This window comes from Marmota monax, unplaced genomic scaffold, assembly GCF_021218885.2.
Source record: "Marmota monax isolate L192 unplaced genomic scaffold, Marmota_monax_Labrador192_F-V1.1 WCK01_AAM20220418_F8-fsc00054, whole genome shotgun sequence".
NCBI lineage: Eukaryota > Metazoa > Chordata > Mammalia > Rodentia > Sciuridae > Marmota > Marmota monax.
In genome coordinates, this window is record NW_026692145.1 from 10,341,534 (window position 1) to 10,367,211 (window position 25,678).

Here is a 25,678-nt window from a genome sequence, read left to right on the forward strand (position 1 = left end):
CAAATACTTAACTCTTTCACTGCTTGACTGGAGGATAGTTTAATGGCAATGAGCAAGATGAGGCTATTCTGAACTCAGCAATGCTAGGGTTGAAGAAATATTCATTACAAAGTTCAAAATGTACTGTGTATCCAAAACTTTTTCAAGAAGTAATATCAGAAAGGACTTATATGATTTTTATTTATTTATTTTTAGTGGTGCTAGGATCCAGCTTAGGGCCTTGTGTGTGCTAGGCAAGTTGTTGCATTTTTATACCCCATGTTTTGGTAACATGAGAAAAATACAGTACTGGTTCAACAACGAGTTATAGGGAAAATAAAAAAGATGAGGATATATTCATTCCCTGAGAATGAAATTAATTTGATTTGACTTACAAACTGCAACCATTTAGTTCTTTCTGGATTCAGACCCCATATAATATTCTAGTGCTTTCAAGCTTGTTATTTCAGTGCTGGAGATCCAACCCAGGGACTTTCACATCCTAGTGCAGGCAAGTGCTCTACCACTGAGCTACACCATCAGGCAAAGCAATTTTTATGGCACTATTAAGTTTGGGTGTTTCATTTCCCTTAATCTTCAAATAAGGGGGAAAGGGGAAATAAATTTGATTGGGGGATACTGGAGATTGAACCCAGTGATGCTTTTTATTTATTTTTGTGGCACTGAAGATTAAACCTTGGGCCTCCCGCATGATAGGCAACTGCTGTATCACTGATCTATATCCCCAGACCACCCTTTTTATTTTTAAACAGTGTCTCGCTAGGTTGCTAAGGGTCTTGCTAAATTGCTGAGGCTGGCCTGGAATCCTACTCCCTCAGCCTCCCAAGTCATTGGAATTATAGGCATGCACTACCATGCCCACCTTAAAGTTGATTTTGATGGTTTAAATGTCCATTAAAATTCAGCAATAATAGTGGTGAGTGGTGAGTCAAGTCAGGGTCAGTGGTGCATGCCTGTAATCTCAATGATTCAGGAGGCTGAGGCAGGAGGATCAGAAGTTTGAGGCCATCCTCACCACCTTAGCAAGGTCCTAAGCAATTTATCAAGACCCTGTCTCAAAATTAAAAAAAAAATAAAAAGTGCTGGGGATGTAGCTCAGCGGTAAAAGCATCCCTGGGATCAATCACCAATAACACACACACACACAGCGAGTTAAAATTGACACATTTACGTGAAATTTTTTCTTTTCTGTTAGAGACAGTTAAATAGGTAATTATATGAGAAATGAATGGATACTTTAGCATATTCAGGGGTTGGGGGAAGCCTAGATGAAACAAGGCTAACAAAATGTTGATAATTATTGAAGTTGACAGATGAGTACCATAGGTTCATTATACTTTCTACTTTTGTATAAGTTTGAAAATATATGTCATAGCTTTGAAAATTCACATCTTCTGCCAGACATGATGGCTCATGCCTGTAATCCCAGTAACTAGGAAAGCTGAGACAGGAGGATCACGAATTTGAGGCCAGTATCAGCAATTTAGCAAGACTCTGTCTCGGAAATAAATAAATTAATTAAAAAGGCTGGAGATGTAGCTCATTGTAGAGTGTCTCTGGGTTCAATCTCCAGTACTGGGGAAAAAAAGGAAAAAGAAAATTTGTATCTTCAATGTTAACTGAAAATGTGTCCAGTAACAGTGACTAGAAGCTAAGGTGGGAGGATTACAAGTTTGAAATCTGCCTGGGCAACTTAGTGAGAACTATCTCAAAAATGAAAATGCCTGGGGATGTAGTTCAGAGGTAGAACACTCTGGGTTCGATCCCCCAGCACCCCCTTCCTCCCCCAAAGAGAAAGAAATGTAGCTGATGTGTAAGAAAAAAACTTTGTCGACTGCACTCAACAAAGTTCTGGTTTATCTCAGATACAGTGATAGCACTGTCAAAGATTAGATAACCAGTCCCTACATAGATGAAGCCTGAAATATACCTCTTAATTTAGGAACCTCCATTGTGGGCAGGAAGGGGTAGAGGAATAGCCACTTGAAATATCTACTTCTAAATTTCTCTCTGCCAAAGGATCCTTTATTCCCTTGCTCTTTATCCCATTCAATTGCTCCCAGCTTCTGAAACTCTCAGGGCATATACTTCTTCAAACTCACAAAAAATCCTTCTTTGCTCAATGCTTCAAAAGAGTAATGATTTTTTAGGTTCATTGCTATTCACTTTGTTGGAGCTTTGTTATAGTGACTATCCTACCTCTTTCAATAATCAGACTAATCTTTGTATGGAGAGGGGTGCTAAATATTGCTCTTATTTTTAAAGATCTTTTTTTGGTGCTGGGGATTGAACCCAGTGCCTCACACATGCCAGGTGTACATTCTACCAATAAGCTACACTCTAGCACCCACTTTAGTAAAGGTGAGAGGGCCATTTTTCTTTCTTTCTTTCTTTCTTTTTTTTTTTTTTAGTACCAGGGATTGAACCTAGGGGTGATTTACCACTGAGCCACACTCCCAGCCATTTTTATGTTTTATTTTGAGACAGGGTCTTGCTAAATTGCTTAGGATCTTGCTAAGTTGCTAAGACTGGCTTTGAACTCTTGATCCTCCTGCCTCATGGCGTGAGCCACCATGCCCAGCTTATTTTATTTTTTTCTAAGACAGTAAAACAAATGCAAAGTAATATCATTTTAAAGAATAGTACTTTATTGAATAAGTTTTATTCACAGAAAAATAAGCTTTAATCTACAACAAATGCCAGATTATACAGCAAAAAGCAATTTTCTTAGTTTTCCATACTGATGGGAAGGTTCCTACTAAGTGAAAAAAAAGCCATAAAATTATATTCACAAATATAGTACTCTGTCTCAAAACATTTCACATGATTATTCACAATACTAATACAATATGAATCAGTCATTCTTGAGGTTAAGTATAACAGTAATAAAAAATGCAGAATCTAACAGAAATTATATCAAAGCCTTTGTTACATCAAATCAAAAATGCAAATTTGTTACTAAGTACAAACAAAATGGCAAAATATACTTGTATAGTAATTTTAAATGTTACATTAATGATACATAATAAACGTAGTAAATGCCAAAAATCTGTATGCATATCTGCAAATGTCAGGCTTCAAAATACAATCTTACCAACCAAACATTAATGTAGTATTGTTTAATTTGAAAACATATATATTTAAGATTGTCCTATGTATCAGTTATAAAGTGTCAATTAATATTTAGTGAAAATTAGGGCATAGCAGAAAGAATAGTTTGAAAAATAAACATTTGAGACCTCCCATCCCAGGACAAGTAGCTTTGGTGAATTTCTCACCTTCAAACTATGTCCCAGTCAGGGCTCTGCCACTGATTAGCTATGTAGCTTTGAACAAATTACCTCTCCTCTGAGTCTCAGTTGCTTCACCTGCGAAATGAGGGGGACCTCTCTAAAATCACTTCGAACCCTGACATTATGACTTTATTATACCAAGAAAGAAATCTACATTGTGTTAAGTGTATAAGGTTCAAATTGAAATGGATTATTAGGGTGAGAATAAGTCAATTGTTTCTACTAGGAAAGCTCAACTGAATTTAATATTTTTTTTCAAAATACTTTAAAATAATTTAGATATTTAAAGGGTTTGATGACCTATTATTTCAGTTTACATCTACACTATGAGAAACAAAAAAGGACAAGAAACAGTTACTGAAAGAGTTACCATGTAAGATTTTTTTCTAAGTTTTAGTTCAAATATCTTATTCAGGGCAAACCTGCAGAGGGGGGTGTTAGGACAGGAATTAATGTAGCAGATGCTTTTACAGATATGGTCTCCTTGAACTCTCATGACCTTAGAAGACAGGTATTATTCTCATTTTATAGATGAAGAAATGGCTACCTTTTTTTTTTTAAAAAAAGACCAATTTGACTAAAAATAGCTATATCTACCAAACAATTCCTTCCCATTCTAATGGCAAGGACACAACTTATCCAATTTATTCTACCCTCATTCCACCCCCTTCTCATTTGACATGTAAGAAATCAGAAATAAAACCATAATTTGGATCTAAAGGGAACAATGTATACAACTAATGCTGGGGTGGTATAGTTTCCTTTCCGAGGGTTCAAAACACATATTTTATCCACTAAAATGGAAACAGAAAAAAAAAAAACTACTAAAATTTAAATAACAACAAAAATAACAAAATATCAAAATACACATGGCCAAATATTATTATACACACTCACTACACTCACCCCACCCAATCTCAGTCCCTAACCAAAGGGAGGGGAAAAAAAAACAAATCTAGCAGGAAAGGCAATATAAAGCCACTAATTAATAAACTGGAATTTATTTTACAAATGTTAAACTCATTTCTTAGAAATTAAGCCAAGTTTTTGATCAGGACACTAAATTATTACAAATGAAGATGCCTATTTATTACAAATAACTTCAACCTTTACATGACTAAAATGTAGTAAAATAGGTGGTGACTTGAAAAATCCCAGAGTGAATGTTGCACAGAAAACAAACATCTACATGTAGATACTGAGAACTCTGTGTGTGTATGTGGGGGGGATATTTAGATCTGGTTGTATTTTTGACCTTGCAAGTGACAAATTTTTGTACAATTAGATGGAAAGGAACCAGTGCTTTTTGTGATGCGGATAGAGACAAACTCTGGTAAGTCTCCAAAAATTTGATTAGAAGCTGGAGTGCTGAGTGATTTTAAGAACCTGAAGGAATAGCATTTCTAAACAATTCTTAAAATAAACTTGTTAGCCACCTCAGCTTCATGCATTAAATTTCACAACTCATGGAGAGAAAGGAAAAAAAAAGAGGTCTTGCTTAACTCTAAACACAAATTTTAAAAGCAGAGTTATAATGAACTGAGGCTCCTAGAACAGGAAAAGCCTTATGTTAAAACAATTTAGTCCTTGACTAACATCTAGATTGAGCTACCTACATGACTTGGAGCTTAAGTGTCCTGGAAAACATGTTTCAAAAACTTTAACACTTTTCTCCCCTGTTGAATGCTTTAAACGTACATTTAAATTCAAAGCTTAGACTATACAGATCTAATTTAACTTAATGACTATATCATCAAACCTAAGTAGAAGATAGTACAAAGAAGAATAACTGAGAATTTATATAATAAAACAGAAATAGGGCAGTCATTACTTAATTCTTAAAGTTCTTATTTTAATTTTCAATGCTTTAAATGAATATCACTTAACATAGTAGTGAACAGAGGTTTGGAGACTATAACAATACTTTCTCTTAGAAAATACAATGAAAATATATATCTTTAATAGTTTCTCTCTCAAACTAATCTCTGCATTAAAATGCCTCACTTCCCTCTATAATAGGTCTGTCATGATCATCTTATAATGTAAATCCTGGGTGTTCTATGAAGAATTTTAAAACTTTCATTTTTTACCTATACTGACTCTTATTCAAGTTCTTAAAAATATTTTTAAACAACTATTCTTCTCGTCAGTATTTTATAATTTCCAAGAGTTAGAATTTCAAGAGAACATTTTTTAAGATGAAACATCTACTACTATTACTAGTCAAGAAAACAAAAAAAAAATTAGGTAAAGACTAACATTTTGTCCTATATACATCTTAATCATTCTAACAGTAAAAACTCACATGAAACTTTAAGATACAAGATGATATGGAAACCTCAACATGGAAAGCTGTCACTATAACTACAAGCAGTGTACAAACATGCTTCTACTTTTACCTACAAAAGCTGACAGATGTTTAAAATACTGGGTTAACAAAGAATCTTTTAGTAAAGTGACTTAGGCAGGCTTAAACTAGCAAGGATTAAGGATGAATCCTTACTAATTAATTGGAAGATCTGAGACATATTTTATATTTCATTTTACAAAATCAGAAATATTTATTTTGAAACAAGATAAGAAGACATGGTCTGCCTGTCAGAAAACTACCACTCAGAAATATTTTTCATCCACAAGGCAGGTAAAACATAAAAACATTTAAATTTTACATTGGCACCAAAATGGTTAACTGCTCCGCCTTCTTGGATTAGAAAAACTAAAGCTGAGTGATAAGTAGTTTTGCAGGCGTTTGAACATGCCTAAGCCTTTAAATCAGTAAAATACTTTCTAAAAATTCTGATTACAAAAGTAATACATACTTATAAAAATTCAAAACAGAACAAAATGAAAAAAAAATAGAAAGTGAAGGGCCCCTAAAAACCCCTTTGGGACCCAACCCCCCACCCCTCAAGAAAAAAACACATTTAACAGTTTGGTACATCTTTCCAAATCTTTTGTTCTGTACAGATACAAAATATGCACACCTTGATTTGGCTCAGACTATACATAGTGTTTTGCCATGTGCATTTTATACTTAATATATCTTTGACATCTTTCCGTGTCAGTACATGTTGGTTAGATGGTGTTTTGTTATTAAATAACCTTTTAGAAATGGCAAAACCACTTTAAAAAATAATTCCCACAAATGTTATAATTTTAAAAGAAAGTGGACAGAATCCTAAAACACCAAAGACAAACATCTAAATATAATCTCTATCTTTCCACCAGTGTGGAACAGCTCATTCCTTTTTCACACAAAACAAATTATGTGATTGGGGAGATTAACTCTAATCTCCACATTTATACAGAATGCTCCATTTGTTAAGCCTATCTGAAAAGAATGAAAAATTTGGATGATTAATTCACTTACACTTAGAAACTAAGTCAGTGTACTACAAATATACACTGTGATAAGTTTTAATATAATGCTCCTTAGTCTAGGGTTTCAATTGAATAACAATTTAAAAAAACTGGACAAATCATACAGCTAATAACCTGAAAGATCCAGATATTCAAAGTTTAGGTTGCCAACTAAAACACTGCTGTTAACATTTTTTCTTACTTGGTAAGCAAATGCTAATGGAATTCAATGCTGATTACTTAAAGTTCCTTCACATCACATATTCAATCAGGGTAATAAGAAGAACATAACATGCCCACTTCGGAGTTAGATTAAGACATAAAAATCTTTTGCTTGAAAGTAATGACTGTGTAGCACATGGGACATTTGTCAACAGCTTCAGCACATTGTTTACAAGTGACCAGATGTCCGCAAGGAATAAAAACTACAGCAATATTTCTATCCATACAGATTTTGCAAAGCTTCTCCTCTTGCAGGCGCCTTAGCTGCTCTTCAGTACTAATCTCTGCACAAAGAGAAAATAAATATACAAATTTTAGACTTTCTTAGTTGTTTAAATTCAGTGAACATTTATTGAACCCCTACTGTGTTCTAGACACGCAAGTGCTGAGAGATATCAGGATGACTCACACACGGCATGTGTTCTTAAATAGCTTGCATGCTAGTGGGAGAGGATGTGAGATGAGGCTATAGAGGTAAGCACAAAGTACAAAGTGATAAGTGCTATAATAAAGTTACGTACAAAGTGCTCTGGGACAAGATGAACAAGTTCTATTCAGGCTAGTTGGCAAAGGATTCATGGGAGGGTGGGGGGAGGAGAGCAGAGGAATGCCATTTATGCATGGGCAGCAATTTGCCATGCAGAAAAGAAAGAGTTAGGTAAAAGTAGCAGCATATGAAAAGGCCATAGCATCCCAGAAAGGAATGGATTTGAGGGACACTTCTGCAGTGGGAATTCCAGCTACTCCAGAGGTTGAGGCAGGAGGACCTCAAGTTTGAAGCTAGCCGAAGCCAGCCTTGGCAGTTTACTGAGATCCTGTCTCAAAATAAAATAAAAAAGGGTGAGGCACGGAAATCAGTCATAGAGTATCCCTGGGTTCGACCTCCAGTATGAGAAAAACACACAACAAAAGAGGCATGAGTTTGGGATTTTCTGATATTTTTGAGGTGTTTATAGTACAAATAAAGAGTCAAAAACTTTGTGTGTGTGTGGTACTGGGGATTGAACCCAGAGGTACTAAACCACTGGGCCATATTCCCTAGCACTTAGGTTTTTCTTTTGAGACAGGGTTTCGCTAAGTTTCTTTGGGCCTTGCTAATTTGCTGAGGCTAGCATTAAACTTGCAGTCTTTCTGCCTCAGCCTCCAGAGATGCTGGAATTATGGGCATGCACCACCATGCTCAGCAGAGAGTCAAATCTTGAAATCAGGGCCACACTGAGATCTGGGTGTCATCAGCATAAGTGAAGTACTTGCTTAATTTAGCTTTTCTCAAAATAGGTTTTGTGAAATGCTAACAAATATGCCACAAAAATGCATTTTGTGGTCATATATAATTATAACAACAGCAGCAGCAGCAGTCAACAGTAATAGATACTATGCGCTAGGTACTATTCCAAATGCATTACATATTTTAACTATCTTTTAATCACTGTATACAAATGGTTTCCAAATCTGACCTCAAATGAGAATTACTTGGGGCTTTTTTCTTTTTTGTGGTGCTGGAAATCAACCCAGGGCCTTGTGCTTGCTAGACAAGTGTCCTACCATTGAGCCACATACCCAGTCCCTGAGGCATTTTTAAAATTTATTTATTGATTGATGGATTGATTGATTGATTGATTGTACTGAGGATTGAACTCAGGGGCACCTAACCACTGAGCCACACCCCTAATCCATTTTCTTTTTTATTATGACAGGGTCTTACTAAGTTGCTTAGGGCCTCACTAAATTGCTGAGGCTGACTTTGAACCCACAATCCTCTTGCCTCAACCTCCTGAGCTGCAGGGATTACAGGTGTGTGCCATTGTGCCCAGCCCCTGGGACATTTTTAAATAACAGATTCCTGGGCTCCAATCACTGGGTCTACAATTCTTGAGGTTAGGCAAAACAGCATTTGAGAACCACTGTCATCAAGTGCCGTATAGTACAGAATAGTATATGACCCATCTTGGAAATATACAACACAATTCCTTATTTAAGGGAGCTTCTTTTTCATGACATCCCTTCTAACATCCTGTGGAACACTTCTGAAAACATGTTTGAAAACATATTAGTTAAATTTTATTCAACAAATACTTACTGAACACTTAATTAGCTTCTAGGCACTAGAGATACAATTAACAAATATACAGATTTCAGATCCCCAAAAGTTAATAGATCAGTCAGGAACACAAGTAAACAGGAAATTACAATTTGCCATGATAACAAAGGTAATTACAATGTGTTATGAAGAGCACAGGAAGGGTGTGTGCGCATGTGTGTGTATGCATGCACGCATAAAGGAAAGCCTCCTGGAGGAAATTATACTTAATCTAGGTCCTAAAGGATTAGCAAGAGAAGATCTTGGAGGCCAGGGGCAGTGGGAGAATGGTGTTCTGGGCAAGAGAAATGGCAGAAGCAAGCTCAAGGGCAGAACAGAACATGGCCTATACGCTCACAGGTAAAGCATGAGCAAGGAACCAGAGGAGAAAATAGCATCAGATGAGGCTACAGAAGGTTAGAAATAGCTTGATCATGAAAGCTTTGGCAATCCATGTAAAGGAATTTGAACTTGATCCTGAGGGCGCTGGGAACTGGTGAAGGGTTTTAAACTGGAGAAAGATAGGATCACATTTGTGCTTCAGAGAGATTTCTCTGACTAGAGGGTAGAGGAAAGGATTTAATATCCTTTTTTTTTTTTTTTTTTTTTTTTAGTGGGGAGTACTGGGGATTGAACCTAGGGTTGCTTTACCACTCAGCAACATACCCAGCCCTTTTCATTTTTTTAAAATTAATTTATTTATTTCTTTTTTTTTATTGGTTGTTCAAAACATTACAAAGCTCGTGATATATCATCTTTCATACATTTGACTCAATTGGGTTATGAACTCCCATTTTTACCCCAAATACAAATTGCAGAATCACATCGGTTACACACTCACATTTTTACATAATGGCATATTAGTGACTGTTGTGTTCTGCTACCTTTCCTATCCCCTACTATCCCCCCTCCCCTAGCTTCCCATCTTCCCTCTCTACCTCATCTGCTGTTGTTCAATTCTCTCCCTTGTTTCCCCCCCTTTTCCCCTCACAACCTCTTATAGGTAATTTTGTGTAATATTGAGGGTCTCCTACCATTTCCATATGCTTTCCCTTCTCTCTCCCTTTCTCTCCCCCCACTCGTCTTTGTTTAATGTTAACCTTTTCAATTTTTATTGCTAGGTTATTTTAGGGCTTTGCTAAAGTACTAAGGCTGGCCTTGAAGTTGTGATCCTCCTCCTTCAGCCTCCAAAGTCACTGGGATGATAGGCATGTGCCACCATACCTGGCTTAATATCCTTCTTTTTAAAGCAACCTTTTGGGGGGCTAGGGTTGTGGCTCAGTGGTAAAGCGCTCACCTAGCACATGTGAGGCCCTGGGTTTAATCCTCAGCACCACATAAAAATAAATAAAATAAAAGTATTGACAACTACAACTAAAAAATAAATATTTTTTAAAAAGCAACCTTTTGGGCATAATGGATGACACAGTTCAGGAGTACTGGCATGTGGAAGCCCTGTATTCAATCCCCAGCACAAAGCCAAAAAGAAAAGTTTCTGGGGCTGAAGTTGTACCTCAGTGGTGGAGTGCTTGCCTTGTACATATGAGCCACTGGGTTTGATCCTCAGCACCACATAAAAATAAATAAAGGTACTGTGTCCATCTACTGCTAAAAATATTTTTTTAAAAAAAGTTTCTGGAGATTGGCTGCACAATGTGAATGCACTTAACACTACTGAACTATACATTTAAAATGGTTAAGATGGTAATTTTACAAATAAAAAAATAAAAATAAATACATTTAAAAAATTTAAAAATCATTTACAAATAAAAAACAGATGACAATTTTTTGGCAAAGTTGCAGTGGAATTCAGGATTGTGAATGCTATGCAAGTGCTCTATACTGTATTATATTCATAGATCTATGATGGTAAATTTTATGTATAACTTGTCACAATTAAGTAACAAAACAAGACAACTCTCAAAAACATCAGACCAATCTGCATTCTACTCCCAACTATCTGTGTCATCTTCAGCAACAGCTCATCTGGCACTTCAAGTTTCTCACTTAAGTAATGAAAAATGTGACTTTTTTTTTTTTTTTTTTTTTGTAATGGGGTTTGAACCCAGGGGTATTCTACCACTGAACTACATCCCCAGCCCTTTTTATTTTGAGACAGGGTCTAAGTTTTCCAGACTGGCATTAAATAGCCCTTTTCTAGATCAGGAGGTTCTGGGTACAAGAGCAATAAAGTCAATATCTAGACAACTTTTGATGTTATTTGCTAATATGTTTACTACCTTATTTTATACCTCTTCTAAAATATATTAATGTTATTCATTTTACTATTAGAGCAGATCCATGTGGAAAGATAGGTAAGAAATGAATACGACTTGACTCTGATATTATGTATAGTAATACTTATGTAGATAAGGATTAAAACAAGTGGGTTAGCGTACTAAGTTAAGTGCTTTATCTCACACTGTGCAATTTATTTATTTATCTATTTTTGGTGCTGGGGATTGAACTCAGAAGCTCTTTACCATTGAGTCACATCCCCAGCCCTTTTAAATTTTTTTTAAAATTTATTTTGAGACAGGCTCTCACTGAGTTCCTGAGGCTGGGGGGCCTCAAACTTGTGATCCTCCTGCCTCAGCCTTACAAGTTGCTGGGATTACACACTTGTGCCACCACACCTGGCATGATTTTTTAAAAAAAGGCACTGACTTGGTACTATTTTTACATGATAGTTTAGTGGGGTATTCTCTGCCACACAATCATTGTGGGAAAAGCTAGCACTGAATCTAGGATGTTTCAGTAAGAGATAGTATACACTTTTTATAATAACTTGCCTGCTTGACTTCAATTAGACCCACCTCTTTTTAAAAAAATAAAATAATTATCTGCCTCTCAATTTAGTGGACTAAGGAGAAATGGACCCAGGAATTCCAACCCTGCCTGCCCCCCAGAGCTGTCATTTGCTTAAGCCTTCCTTCCCACACCATCCTAGTTTGTAGTCTTAATGATAATAAGAACCCCACTGACTCCTGCTGGACAGAGAAAATATACTCCCCAATTCATTCTGACCCTTCTCTTCCAATTGCAACCCACTAAATACTTCTGTTGCAGACATTGTCTGCAACAGAGGTAAGTATAAAGACTTATACTTACTTAAGCTTGAGTTGTATTTAAGACGTAGGGAGGTGCTGGGGTTGTGGCTCAGTGATAGAGCAGTTGCCTCACATGTATGAGGCACTGGGTTGGATCCTCAACACCATATAAAAATAAATAAAAATGAAGATATTGTGTCCATCTACAACTAAAAATAGTTTTAAAATGTAGGGGGAGATGACAATCATTTGTAGTTCTATTACGGTAAAAAGATGACCAAGTAAATAGTTTATTTTACTATCACTGGAATAAATGAAGCTTGTATAAGTTTAAATAAATGCATCTTCAAGGAAAAAGTAGTGGGATTTCTGTTAAATCTTTTATATCAACTGATATAATTTTATTTACATCATCATCATTAGTAGCAGTATTTGCAGTGCTAGGAACTGAACCTAGGGGTACTTTTACCACTGAGCTTTATCAGTAGCCTTTTTTTTTCTTCAAATTTTATTTTGAGATAAAGCCTTGATCTTGCTATCCTCCTGCCTCAGCCTTCTAAATGCCTGGGTTTAGTGTGCCCAACTGGCCATTAATGATATTTAAAACTATGTCAGTTAGTCCACTGTGGTGGTACACACTTGCAAATTCAAGGCCAGCCGTAGCAATTTAGCAAGAGCCTCAGCAACCTAAGGGACTAGGGATGTAGCTCAGTGGTAAAGTACCCCTGGTGGTTCAATCCACAATAACCCCCTCCAAAAATATATACATATATATACATAAAATATATATGTATATATATGATAAATGTTCATACTGTTTCATGACTCATGTAGTTATATGATAAATGTTCATACTGTTTCATGAACTCATGTAGTTATATGATAAATGTTCATACTGTTTCATGACTCATGTAGTTATCTGAATAATGTTTCAAGAGCATTCAAAATAACAAAGATCAAAAAGTCTTTAACGTGTCAAAGTCAATTTTTAGGTTTATTACAACTAAAAGAATTTTAATCTTTTGGAGGAAGATGGTCAAGAGCTTCATAAACATGATTATAGATAAAGTACCTAAAAGTCCATTCAGTTTGAAACCTTTTCTTTAATCTTCACTGTTGCTGGCAAGTACTATAGTTTCCATTACCTTAAATGAAAACTAATATTTTTTATCCTTTTCTTAAAAAGTAGGTTAAATGCATTTATTCTACATTATTTACTACACTTCCTATATATGATTTATAGTATTAGAGTGCCATTTATTCAAAGTTTATTTAATAAAATGACCCCTTCATATTTTCATATACAAAAGTTATAAAACAATCTAAAACCAAACTATTTCAACTACAAAACTTATAGATTCTACACACAATGATGTTAGCCTCTGTTGTTCTTTGTCTCGAATAGAATATAAATTCATTTTAATTAATAAATCAATGAATCTTATGGAGATTCTGATTAGAACAAGTCAATTGTGAAAATATCTTAAAATGGGAATGGTTGGGGGTGTGGCTCACTGGTAGAGCACTTTACTATAGTGCCCAAGGTCCTGGGTTCAATCCCCAGCATCATGAAAAAAGGGGTGGTGGAGGGATAAAACCAACTGGTTTCAGATGATGTGATGAAATTACTGTTAATTTCATCTAAGTGTGATAACAGTATGTTACAGCCAGGCATGGTGGTGCACAACTAAATTCCCAGCAGCTTGAGAGGCTGAAGCAGGAGAATTGCAAGTTCAAAGGCAGCTTCAGCAACTTACCAAGCCCCTAAGCAACTTTGTGAGACCCCATCTCAAAATAAAAAATAAAAAGGGCTGGGATGTTGGTCAGTAATTAAGCACTGGGTTCAATCCCTGGTTCAAAAAAAAAAAAAAAAAAAAGGTATACTTGTTAAAGCCCTAATCTTTAATTGTAATGGTATTTGCAAAGTACAGTCATATACTACAGAAATACATTTCAGACAAGGGACCACATATCTAGTAGTGGTTGTAACGGAGTTGAAAAATTCCTATTTTCTAGAGACATCTCAGCCATCCTAACGTGCAAGCACAATATATTACACTCATGTGTTTGTGGTGATGTAATATAAACCAACCTGCTTAGTTGCTATTCATATGAAAGTATAGCATACACAATTAGTCACAGTACATAATACTTGATAACTTTTTTCATTATTTTAGGATGTATTCCTTTTACTTATAAAAATGTTTCATAAGGGGCTGGGGTTGTGGCTCAGCAATAGAGTGCTCGCCTAGCATGGGTGAGGCCCTGGGTTCGGTCCTCAGCACCACATAAAAATAAATACATAAAATAAAAGTATTGTGTCCAACTACAACTAAAAAATACTATTTTTAAAAAGAGAGAGAGCACAGAGAGAGAGAGAGAGAGAGAGAGAGAGAGAGAGAATTTTTTAATATTTATTTTTCAGTTTTCGGTGGACACAACATCTTTATTTTTATGTGGTGCTGAGGATCGAACCCAGCACCCCACGGATGCCAGGTGAGCGCGTTACTGCTTGAGCCACATCCCCAGCCCCCTAAAAAATATTTTTAAAAAATGTTTCATAAAACAGTTTGGCATGTCAAACCCAAAGCAACCTCATATCAAATATTTCATATTTACCAAATCTCTTGATTGCATTAGTCAGCCATGTTGAGTGACTGACCTATACCATGTAGGTTTATATAAGTATATGCCTTCATGTTTGCAAAATGAGACTGCCTAAAAATATATTTCTCAGACTATATTCTCACTGTTAAGCAATGCATTACTATAATTAAGTTTAGATGAGGTCACGAAGGTAAGAGCCTCCTGATGGGATTAGTGTCCTTTTAAGTAGAGGAAGAAAGACTAGAGCATTTATGCACCACTCCGAACCCCTAACTGCCATGTGAGGACACAGAGGGAAGACAGCCATCTTCAGGGCCCTCATGGGGAACTGGTCTCCTTGATTTTCGACTTCCTAGCTTCCAGAAATGTGTGAAACAAATACCTGTTGTTTAAGTCACTCTGTGATATTTTGTTACAGAAGACTAAGCCAAGTAATAGACACAGTAAAAGTTACATTTAAAAACCATCCTTATCTGTTGGATATATATTGAAGTATTTATAGATCATGATATATAGGCTGTCTGGCATTTACTTTGAAGTACTGTAGCAAAAAAAAAAGTTGTGGAAAATATGCAACAAAATTGGAAAAGTGGTGATGGATACATGAAGGTTCATTACACTGTTATCTTCACTTTTGGTATATTTGAAATTTTTCATAACAAGAGATTAATTTAGTGAGGCTTTAAGCAACTTAGTGAGACCCTGTCTCAAAAAAAAAGGGCTGGGGATGTAGCTCAGTGGTAAATTGCCCCTGGGTTAAATCCACAGTGACCCCCTATGCTAAAGGGGATGTGGGGGGGGGGGATGAATGAGCTAGAATCATATGAGATACTAAACAAAACTTAGTGGTTAGGTTTTTCTTGCTTTTTAAAAACAGCCATTCATACCTTTCTGCAATGACGTTTGACTTGATTCATCTTGTGTATTTTCTTTCTGAGCACTCACTAGATCTGCAATCAGAACCTCAAGTGATATATAGTTGCTCCCAGACGTCTGAATTTTTTCCTCCATTATTTTCTTAATGTCCCTAAAACTGAATCCCATTCGTATGGCTTCTTGTACCATAGAATTCTGGAAGATGGTATCATCTGAAATGAAAATTGGGAGGAAAAACAATAGAATTAAAATAAATATTATTACTTTTTGTATTATTATTGGTTTTTTGTGGTACTGGGGATTGAACCTAGGGCCTTGTGCATGTGAGGCACTCTACCAACTGAGCTATATCCCCAGCTCCCAAAATAAATATTATTAAAACAACCCAATAGTAAATTAGTTTAAAAAACTGAACAGCAAGCAACCAGGTGCAGTGGCACACACCTGTAATCCCAGTAGTTTGGGAGGCTGAGGTAGGAGGATCATGAGTTCAAAGCCAGCCTCAGCAACAGCGAGGTGCTAAGCAACTCAGTGAGACCCTATCTCTAAATAAAATACAGATATAGGGCTGGGGATGTGCTCAGTGACTGAGTGCTCTGAGTTCAATCCCCGGTACCAAAAATAATAATAATAAAAAAAATTAAACAGCAAGCAAAAAATAAAACCAACCAACCAACCCCAAACCATTAAACCAAAGCTGCTTTGGAAGGAAAATTTTTCTGAAATATTCAGGCACTGAAGCATCACTTTCAGAATCTTATTAAAAAAATAACTGTAAATGCAGTAAGTTTTTTAACACTATGGATTATTCAAGTTGAGGGTTTTAAAGACAGTGATAGGAGCCAGGAGCAGTGGAACATGCCTGTCATCCCAGAGGCTCGGGAGGCTGAGGCAGGAGGATTGAAAGTTCAAAGCCAGCCTCAGAAATTTAGTGAGGCCCTAAGCAATGCAGTGCTCAAAATAAAATACAAATAAAGGGCTGGGGATGTGGCTCAGTGGTTAAGTGCCCCTCCTAGGTTCCAAGAAAAGAGGACAGTGATAAGGCCGGGAATGTAGTTCAATGGTAGAGTGCTTGCCTAGCATCAGTGAGGCCCTGGGTTCCATCCCTAGCATGACAAAACAAAAACAAAATATTAAAATACAACAGTGTAAAAGAAGGCAAACAGGTAAGAAAAGTGTTTTGCAAAGCTGAATATTTTTCAAATCAGTTGTACAAATTAACCAAAGGTACTTAAAAAGTAGCTATTATTGCTGAGTCATTACCAATGTTTTTTTTTTTTAAAGTCATGGAAAATTGGGGAAGTCCCAGTCTGTGACATCAAATGTCTGTTTGCTAGGTGTCAGAGTTAGTTTCTATCTAAGGGGGTTAGATTACATAAGACAAGAAAGTAAATGGAAATTCACTGTTCTAATACTCAAAGTAGAATACAGCATACATAGGGCAATCCTTAGGGAGGAGAACTGCAGCTGGGCACAGAGATACATGCCTATAATGCAATTTATAGACAGACAAATTTCAAGTTCAAGGCTAGCTTTGGCAACTTAGTGAGATCCTGACTCAAAATAAAAAAAATAAAAATAAAAAGGGCTGGGGATGTAGCTCAGTGGAAGAATGCCCCTGGGTTTGCAATTCCCACTACTGGAGAGAGAGAGAGAGAGAGAGAGAGAGAGAGAGAGAGAGAGAGAGAGAGAGAGAGAGAGAGAGAGATAAAGAGAGGACAGTTGTATTGACTCATCAATTCTACTCCTGGTTATTAGAAACCAGTACTTATCTCTGCCAAAGAAATGCACATGAATATTCATAACACTATTATTTATAATAACCCCAAACTGGGAATAATTCAAATGTCCATCATCAGGTAAATGAATAAAATTTGGTATATTAAAATACAACATAGAATAAAAAAGAACAAACTATTGCCACGAACAACATGGATGAATCTCATAGATACAGAAAGCAAAATTCATCAAAATGATGAACCAGACATAAGAGTATATACTAAGAAGTTCAAAACTGAACTATGGTAATAGGGAAAATTAATTTATGGTTATAGAAGCCAGAATATAACTTGTGGGTGGATACTGAATGGGAAGCAGCCTGAAGGATCTTTCTGGGACAGAAGAAATGCTCTATATCTTGATCTACATGATGGTTACACAGTATATATACATCTTAAATTTGAGTTGAAAATTTACGATTAGTATACTTTAAAGCATTTTACTGTCTGTATATTATACCTCAATAAATATTTATTTAATTGTTTGCAGTGATAGGGATTGAACCCAGGTCTTTGTGCATGCTAGGCAAGTGCTGGTACCATTGAGTCACAAATACTAATGCATTTAGTATTTTTATTCATTCAATGACTCTTTTCATATTTCTGTGGAGCAGAAAATATGCAATGGTTAAATACAACATCAAAAGTATAAGCAACAAGCTAGGAATAATGGTATATTCCTGTAATCCCAGACATGGGAAGCTGAGATAGAAGACTGTAAGTTTGAGGCCAGTGTTGGCAACTCAAAATAAAAAAAAAAGTGCTGGGGATATAGCTCAGTTGTAAAGTGCCCTTGGGTTCAATCTCCAGTATTCCCCACCCTAAAAAAGCATAAGCAAGAAAAGGAAAAATTGGACTTCATCAAAATTAAACACTTTGTACAATGTACTTCTAAGGATACCAACAAGAAAATGAAAAACAACCTACAGAATGAGAGAAAATATTTCAAAATCATAAATCTGGAAAATACACACACATACATATAAAGAATTATAATATATAATTAGTTCTTAGAGTTCAATAATAAAAAGACAACCTAACTAAAAAAGGTCAAAGGAGATGAACAGACATTTCTCTAAAGAAGATTTTACAAAGAACCAATAAACACAAGAAAAGATATTCAACATCAATGGCTATGGAGGAAGAGCAAAACAAAACCCAGTACCACATCAACCTGATAGAATGGCTATAAAAAAGAGGACAGACAATAACAAATGTTAGCAAAGATGTGGAGAACTGGAACTCTTACACACTGCTGGTAGAAATGTTAAAGGATGTAGCCACTTTGGAAAACTTTATGGTAGTTCATTATAAGGTTAAACATAGTACTGCGTGAGTGGTGCATGTCTGTAATCCAAGCGACTTGAGAGGCTGAGGTAGAAGGATCTCAAGTTCAAAGCGCCTCAGCAATTTAGTGAGACCCTTAGCAACTTAAAAGAACCTTTCTCAGAATAAAAAAAATTAAGGTATTATCTATACAATGAAATATTTTTCACCACAAAATATAATGAAGAATGAAGTACTCATATATGCTACAACATGGATGACACCTGTGACCATATATTGCATGATTCTATTTACATTAAATTTTCAAAATAGGAAAAATCATGGAGACACAAAATAGATTAGTGATTGCCTGGTAGTAGAAGACTGGAGAATGACTGCTGATGGGTCAGTATGGGGTTTACTTCTTTTGTGATGATAATGTTGTGCAATTAAATAGAGTGATGGTTTTACAACCTTATGAATTTACTAAAAAACAATGAATTACACTTTTTTTTAAATTTTTTTATTGTTGGTTGTTCAAAACATTACATAGTTCTTGATATATCATAAATTTACGATATATAAATTATATCTCAATTTGAAGATATTAATCCTAACCTAAAACAAAAGTTTCATTCATCATAAAACAATAATAAATACTGTAACAATGATTAAATACCAAAAATTATCAACATTTACATTATTGATTCTTTCTGAATAACTTTAAAAATATATGCTATACCCTTGGGCTGGGGATATGGCTCAATAATACAGCACTTGGCCTAGAATGTTTGAGGTCCTGGGTTCAATCCCCAGTACCCCCCGATACACACATATACATTCACATGCTACACAGATTTTTTTTTTTTTTTGGCAGTACTAGGAATTGAACCCAGGGTCTCATACATGCTAAGTAATCTCTCTACACTAAGCCACATCTCTGATAACTCTTTATTTATTTATTGGTACCAGGGAATGAATCCAGGGGTGTTTAACCACTGAGCCACATTCCCCAGCCCTTTTTGTATTTTATTTAGAGAAAAGGGCTTGCTGAGTTGCTTAGGACCTTGCTAAGTTGTTGAGGCTGGCTTTGAACTTGCGATCCCCCTGCATCAGCCTCCTGCTGGGATCACAGGCATGCACCACTGTGCTGGGCTCAACATTCTTTTTTTTAGAAAATTAATTTTTTAATATTATTTTTTAGTTGTAGTTGGACACAATACCTTTATTTGTTTATTTTTATGTGGTGCTGAGGATCAAACCCAGAGCCTCACACATGCAAGGCAAGCCCTCTACCACTGAGCCACAACCCCAGCCCCTAGAAAATTAATTTTTTTATATAGAATTGTGCTGACCCAGAGTCAAGCAACCCTCTCACTTCAGCCTCCCAAATAGCTAGGACTACAGGCACATGCCATAGTGCCCAGATTGTACTAATATTAATATAGAAATACCTGATTAAATTTATAAGCACTTCATTAAATTCGTAAATTTATAGCAATCTCATCTCTAACCAATATACTGTGATATTATGAAAGACTATGCTTAGTTTTTCAACCCATAAATAACAACTATAATAAATTGTCAGTGAAATTAAAAGTATATTAATTTTAATAAGCATATTTACCAACTCTTTTAGTTAGTGATGGCATTTTTTCTCCAGTTCTTACCTAAAATAGAAATATAAATTGTAAACAAGAATTCTTTATGGTAGTAGGCAATTATCTCAATTTGAAAAGTTACATTAATCAAAAATTTGAAGGGGCTGGGGATGTGGCTCAAGTGGTAGCGCGCTCGCCTGGCATGCGTGCGGCCCGGGTTCGATCCTCAGCACCACATACAAACAAAGATGTTGTGTCTGTTGAAAAACTAAAAATAAATATTAAAATTCTCAAAAAAAATTGAAATAAATTGACATTACTCCAATTAAAAATATGAATATTCAGAAGAGACACAACTTGATAAAAGTTAAAACATATCTAATCCAATCTTCTCACTTCACAAACAAGAAACTGAGGCCCAAGGAGATTAAATGACTTCATGGAGATAATGTAATTAAGGCTAGAGTCATCCTAACAACTCTGGTCTCTCATTCTAGATCAGGAGTCTTTCCATGTATTACTAACATCCAGTTTATCCTTTATCAATTTAGATACCTTTTCTTTTTCTTTTTGATTTGTAGTACTGGGGATTGAACCCAAGATCTCTCACATGCAAAGACATGTGCTCTACCACTGAGCTATACCCCAACTTTTGTTTTGTTTTGAGACTATTCTCACTAAGTTGCCCAGAATGGTCATGGATTTTATGGTTCTTCTGTCTCAAGCTTCTGAGTAGCTGGGACAACAGGCATGTACCACCATACCCAGCCTAGATACATTTTGAGATTTTAAATATTATCTGCAAAAAGGTTAAAACTACTTATGAATGCAAAGTACATTATACAAAGATAATTTCAAAAGAGTAAGGGACTTCAATATTTTGGTTCTTCAATCCCATTTTTGTCTGCAGTGATACTCAAAGTCATTTCATCCCAATACCCTTTTCACAAATTTGCTTCAAGAATATAAATCTCCCCTTGAGTTCTCCCCTTTAAATTTCACCACACATTATTAACTTATGATACTATACCGATAATTTTACATGAGGAAACAATTGTAAAACAAATTTATACACTATTCAAAAATACATATTATACAACAAGGGACTTACCAGAGACTCTTCAAGTGAATGTGTTAAATGGATATTGTTTATGTATTCTTGTCCCTTTTCTTCCAACAGATATTTACACCTAAACAATATAATAACACTAAACTTTAGTAGCTGATAAATTAGTAAAGATAGAATCTCCATCATGTTAATTCCATTAATTGCTTTCTGTTATTTCTAAGGAGCCACAAAAAGTAAAAGGTTGCCCAATGCCCTAGCCAACTGTCATTTTAAGGTTAAAAAATTTTTCCATTTCTTACGTTACTTATGCTAATAGATAAGACTTGGTAGAACAAAAAATACCAACCTGAGAACTTTCAACTTTTAAGCATGAATTATTGAATTAGCACCTTGACTTATTTTTTAAAGTTTAAAGTTGTCACTCCTTTTAATAGGACTTTATTTAGAGGATTAACCAGTTGTATGTATATTTAAAAATCTTCATTTTCAAGCTTTCCTTTTAAAGTCGTTTAAGGGTAAGGTGTCTTTTCAAATAATCACCCTCAAGTTTTAAGCTGTCATTTTGTAGGCCAGAAATTCACATCACTTATTATACCTGAGTACATTATTTTAAAGAGGCAAGATGGCAAAGAGACATTTAGGGGTATATCATCATCCTAAGATGCCACTTACAGTAAGAAGCATGATTATTTAATATACCACCTAAAACTGCTAATTAATTATGACCCACCACCAGTTGTGTCCTGATTTCAGAGGTCTTAAAATAGTGGCGCACACCTGAAATCCCAGCAGCTCAGGAGACAGGAGGATTGCAAGTTCAAAGCCAGCCTCAGCAAAAGTGAGGTGCTAAGCAACTCACTGAGACCCTGTCTCTAAATAAAATATAAAGTAGGGCTGGGGATGTGGCTCAGTGGTCGAGTGTCCCTGAGTTCAATCCCTGGTTCCCCCCCTCCCCACAAAAAAAGAATTAGTGAAACCCATTAGTATTTCCTAGGGCATATGATAGGTTCTTCAGGACTCTCCTTGGCAACACAAGCTCTCTTAAGCCTGTCATAAAAAAGCCTACTTCCAATAAATAAAAAAGTATACAATTTCTAATTTGGTGTTTAGAAATGGGACAATCTGAATGTCACAGATATTCAGACATTTATGCAGTGAATGTTTTGGCCACAAGAGGCAGCTTAGGTAATTTTTTTAATAATGCAGGTGATCCCACTTTAATAAACATCATACAGATTTCAAGCCATACACAGCAAAGGCAAAAATAGTTGAGGTGAAAAGTAATTCAAGTCTTTCCATTGTATACTGTCCAACTTGTCTGTTACTGAATGAACAGTTAAGCATCTTCCTTGGGGCTGGGGATGTAGCTCAATGGTAGAGCACCTGCCTAGCATACATGAGGTCCTGGGTTACATCCCAGGCATCACATAAAAAATCATTAAACATCTTACCCTGGATACCACTTAGCATGCTGTTCCCAAGGGTCTTCACTGGGCTTCCAATCCGTTAGCCCTCCTCCACAATGAAAGCACTTTACTTTATCACCTTCACCTAAGAAAACACCAGTACAAATACATGCATTTGTGCATTTAGAAGCTTATACAAAAACATCTATTCTAACACCTACAACTTAAACATATCTAAATTACATAAAAATCTCAGCACTTTCATATTTGCATCTAAGTAGTAGATAAGTCCCCCCCCCCCCCCGCCCAGTACCAGGAATTGAACCCAGAGGCGATTCACCACTGAACTATATCCCTAGTCCTTTCTATTTTGAGACAGGGTCCCATTCAGTTGCTGAGGCTGGCCTTTAACTTGCCATCCTCATGCCTCAGCCTTCTAAGCCACTGGGATTACAGGCATGCACCACCATGTCAGGCTGATCTTTATTTATTTTAGGAGGAAATACACATGGAACTCAATGAGTTGATCTGAGATATTTAACAAAAGACAACTAAAAAATAAAAGTGACCATTTTTTTTTTTTGGTAACAGAATTGAACCCAGGGGAGCGTCACCATTACACCACATCTCCAGCCCTTTTTATTTTTTATTTTGAGACAGGGTCTCACTGATTTGCTTAGGGCCTCACTAGGTTGCCGAGGCTGGCCTCAAACTTGTGATCCTCTTGCCTCAGCCTACCAAGTCACTGGGATTACAGGTATATGTCACAGCACCCAGCTAATACTGACCAATTTTTATGTTAAAACTAATTGTTATATTATTTTTAATGTGTGTTACTTGAGCTATTAATATTGCATTTATTTTATCAAATTATAAAACTTTAAAATAAATTATGTTCCAAGCATTAATAACAACAAAGTTCAGCAATGAAATTACAAGATAAGTTGCTCTAAGGTGATAGCTGCATGACACTAAGCAAACTTTTAAGACATATGATGATTACTATATAAATGAAAATTTTTGAAATAACTTGTATTTTGCATTTTGGCATTATTCAATCCTAAAATTAATGGGTCAGATATAATAACCATAAAAAATATTTCTGGAACCCATCGCACTAATGACCCCTCCTGACACATCCACAACATCTATCTGAAACGCATTCATTTGAAGCAAAAATACAATACAGGGAAGCTTTCAAATATATAGTTGATATACAGGCCAAACAAAACTCTTTTTTTTAGTTGTAGTTGGACACAATACCTTTATTTATCTTTTTATGTGGTGCTGATAATCAAACCCAGCGTCTCGCACATACCAGGCGAGTGCTCTACCGCTGAGCCACAACCCCAGCCCCCAAAACTAAACTCTTAAATGTTAATTCTTTCTACAGGGTTGTCATGAAGCTTAGAGAAAATTCATGTAATATGTACTGAGCACATGTAGTAGATGCTCAAAAAATGATAGCTAGTGTTACTATTAGACCCATTTTATATCAGCGATATATATCATTTGCCTATTTTCACACTCTTAAAAAACATTTACATGACTGTAAACATGATTCATAACATGGTAGTCTCTCTCTCCCTCTTTCTTATTTTTGCAGTACTGGTAATTAAACCCAGAGCCTTGTGTGTGCTAGGCTACTACTGAGCTACATTCCCAGCCATCATGGTAGACTTTTTTACATAAATTTAGTAGTGACATTACAGATTCAACTTAAGAGATCAGAGAATAATACTGATATAAATAAGCACACCAGCTTATACCAAAATATTTACCAGTTCAGGGGGTTAAAGGCATCTCTTAATTTTTTAAGAGCCCTGGAATAGTTGGAAAGTTATTTATTGGTTATGTTTACCTAAAGCATAAAATCCAGCTCTTGCAAGCTGCTCCTTGTTAACTGAGTATATCCACGTCCCAAAAGTAATGATCCGTGCTTCATACTCTGCCATGGCTGGATTTCTTGGTGGATTTGTTGGATTTGGGAAATTCCTATCAGAACTTACAACATCAGATTCACTTCGAACATTAATGTTCCGGCCCAAAACAAAGAAGCAGTTAGGAAAGTGCCGCCTGTGTTCCGACCAGGCACGATCACAAGGTTCCCAATTTTTCAGTTTTCCACCACAACAAAAGCACTGTACTTGATCATCAATACCTGTGTAGTAGAGTCCAGCACTAGCTAATTCTCTGGGGGTTAAGTGGGCATAGTCTGGCCAGTTCTGAAATGACTTCAATCTAGCTTCTTCACTACACATGGCAGGGTTCCTTGGGTATATGGTGTCGGATATATCTACAACCTGTCCGGTTCTCAAAAGATAGTCTGCATGAGTCTCAGATGGCCTGTCTAAACCAAAATGATTTCTGCTTCCAAGATAGTTTTCAACTCTGTACCGACCATTTTGGACACCAGGATTTGTAGGTTGTGCAGCACTATTTTCAAAATAAAAGCCGTTGATAAATCTGCAATTTGGGGATACTTTCCTGTGTCTTCCAATTGCTGAGTCTCCATATTGCCATCTATCTACTGCTGCATGACAACTAAAGCACCGCACAGTATCTCCTTCACCAGTATAAAGAAAACCTGCTCGTGCCAGTGTTGATGCTGAAACAGGGCTACTACTTGGAAAATTAGCAAAAGTTTTTAATCTATTAAACTCTTCTACAAATTCTTCATCTTTATTGATGTCTGCAGGTACACAAGTTTTAGATCCTTCAAAACTGTTAAAAGTCATCTTCTCTTGAAAATAGGATTTGTCCACCTTTTCTAAAAAGAGAACATTACATTAGGAAATCCAAAATGTGAAACATAAGCAATATACTTTTGATATTAGGAGCTAACAAATTATTGACTAAAAATAACTACACAATCACTAAAACACTTTCTAATTCTAAATACTAGAATTCTACATTACCACACCATTCAAATCATATAATCTGGTATTTATTTTTTTCTCTTTCTTTTTTGGTGATGCTGGAGATTGAGCTTCATACATGCAAGATAAGCACCTTACCACTAGAGCTACATCCCCAACTCTTTTTTTATTCTCTCTGCTCTTTCTAGACA

At 35.9% G+C, this 25,678-nt stretch overlaps 1 protein-coding gene across 4 annotated transcripts in view; it reads right to left on the minus strand.

Moving 5' to 3' along the window:
• Positions 1-2,627: 2,627 nt before the first annotated feature.
• Xiap (X-linked inhibitor of apoptosis) overlaps positions 2,628-25,678 on the minus strand; it is a 38,701-nt gene continuing 15,650 nt past the window's right edge. For 3 of the 4 annotated variants that reach the window (XM_046468744.2, XM_046468729.1, XM_046468753.2), the window contains exons 2-7: positions 24,470-25,378; positions 22,654-22,753; positions 21,245-21,323; positions 20,160-20,202; positions 15,500-15,700; positions 2,628-7,159 (exon numbers count right to left, since the gene is read on the minus strand). In XM_046468744.2, the coding sequence (XP_046324700.1) occupies positions 6,966-7,159; positions 15,500-15,700; positions 20,160-20,202; positions 21,245-21,323; positions 22,654-22,753; positions 24,470-25,346 (1,494 nt within the window). In that variant the 5' untranslated portion in view covers positions 25,347-25,378 and the 3' untranslated portion in view covers positions 2,628-6,965. Of the gene's footprint in view, positions 7,160-13,762; positions 13,856-15,499; positions 15,701-20,159; positions 20,203-21,244; positions 21,324-22,653; positions 22,754-24,469; positions 25,379-25,678 lie in introns of all 4 variants that reach the window. The other variant, XR_009224573.1, reaches the window with a different exon arrangement.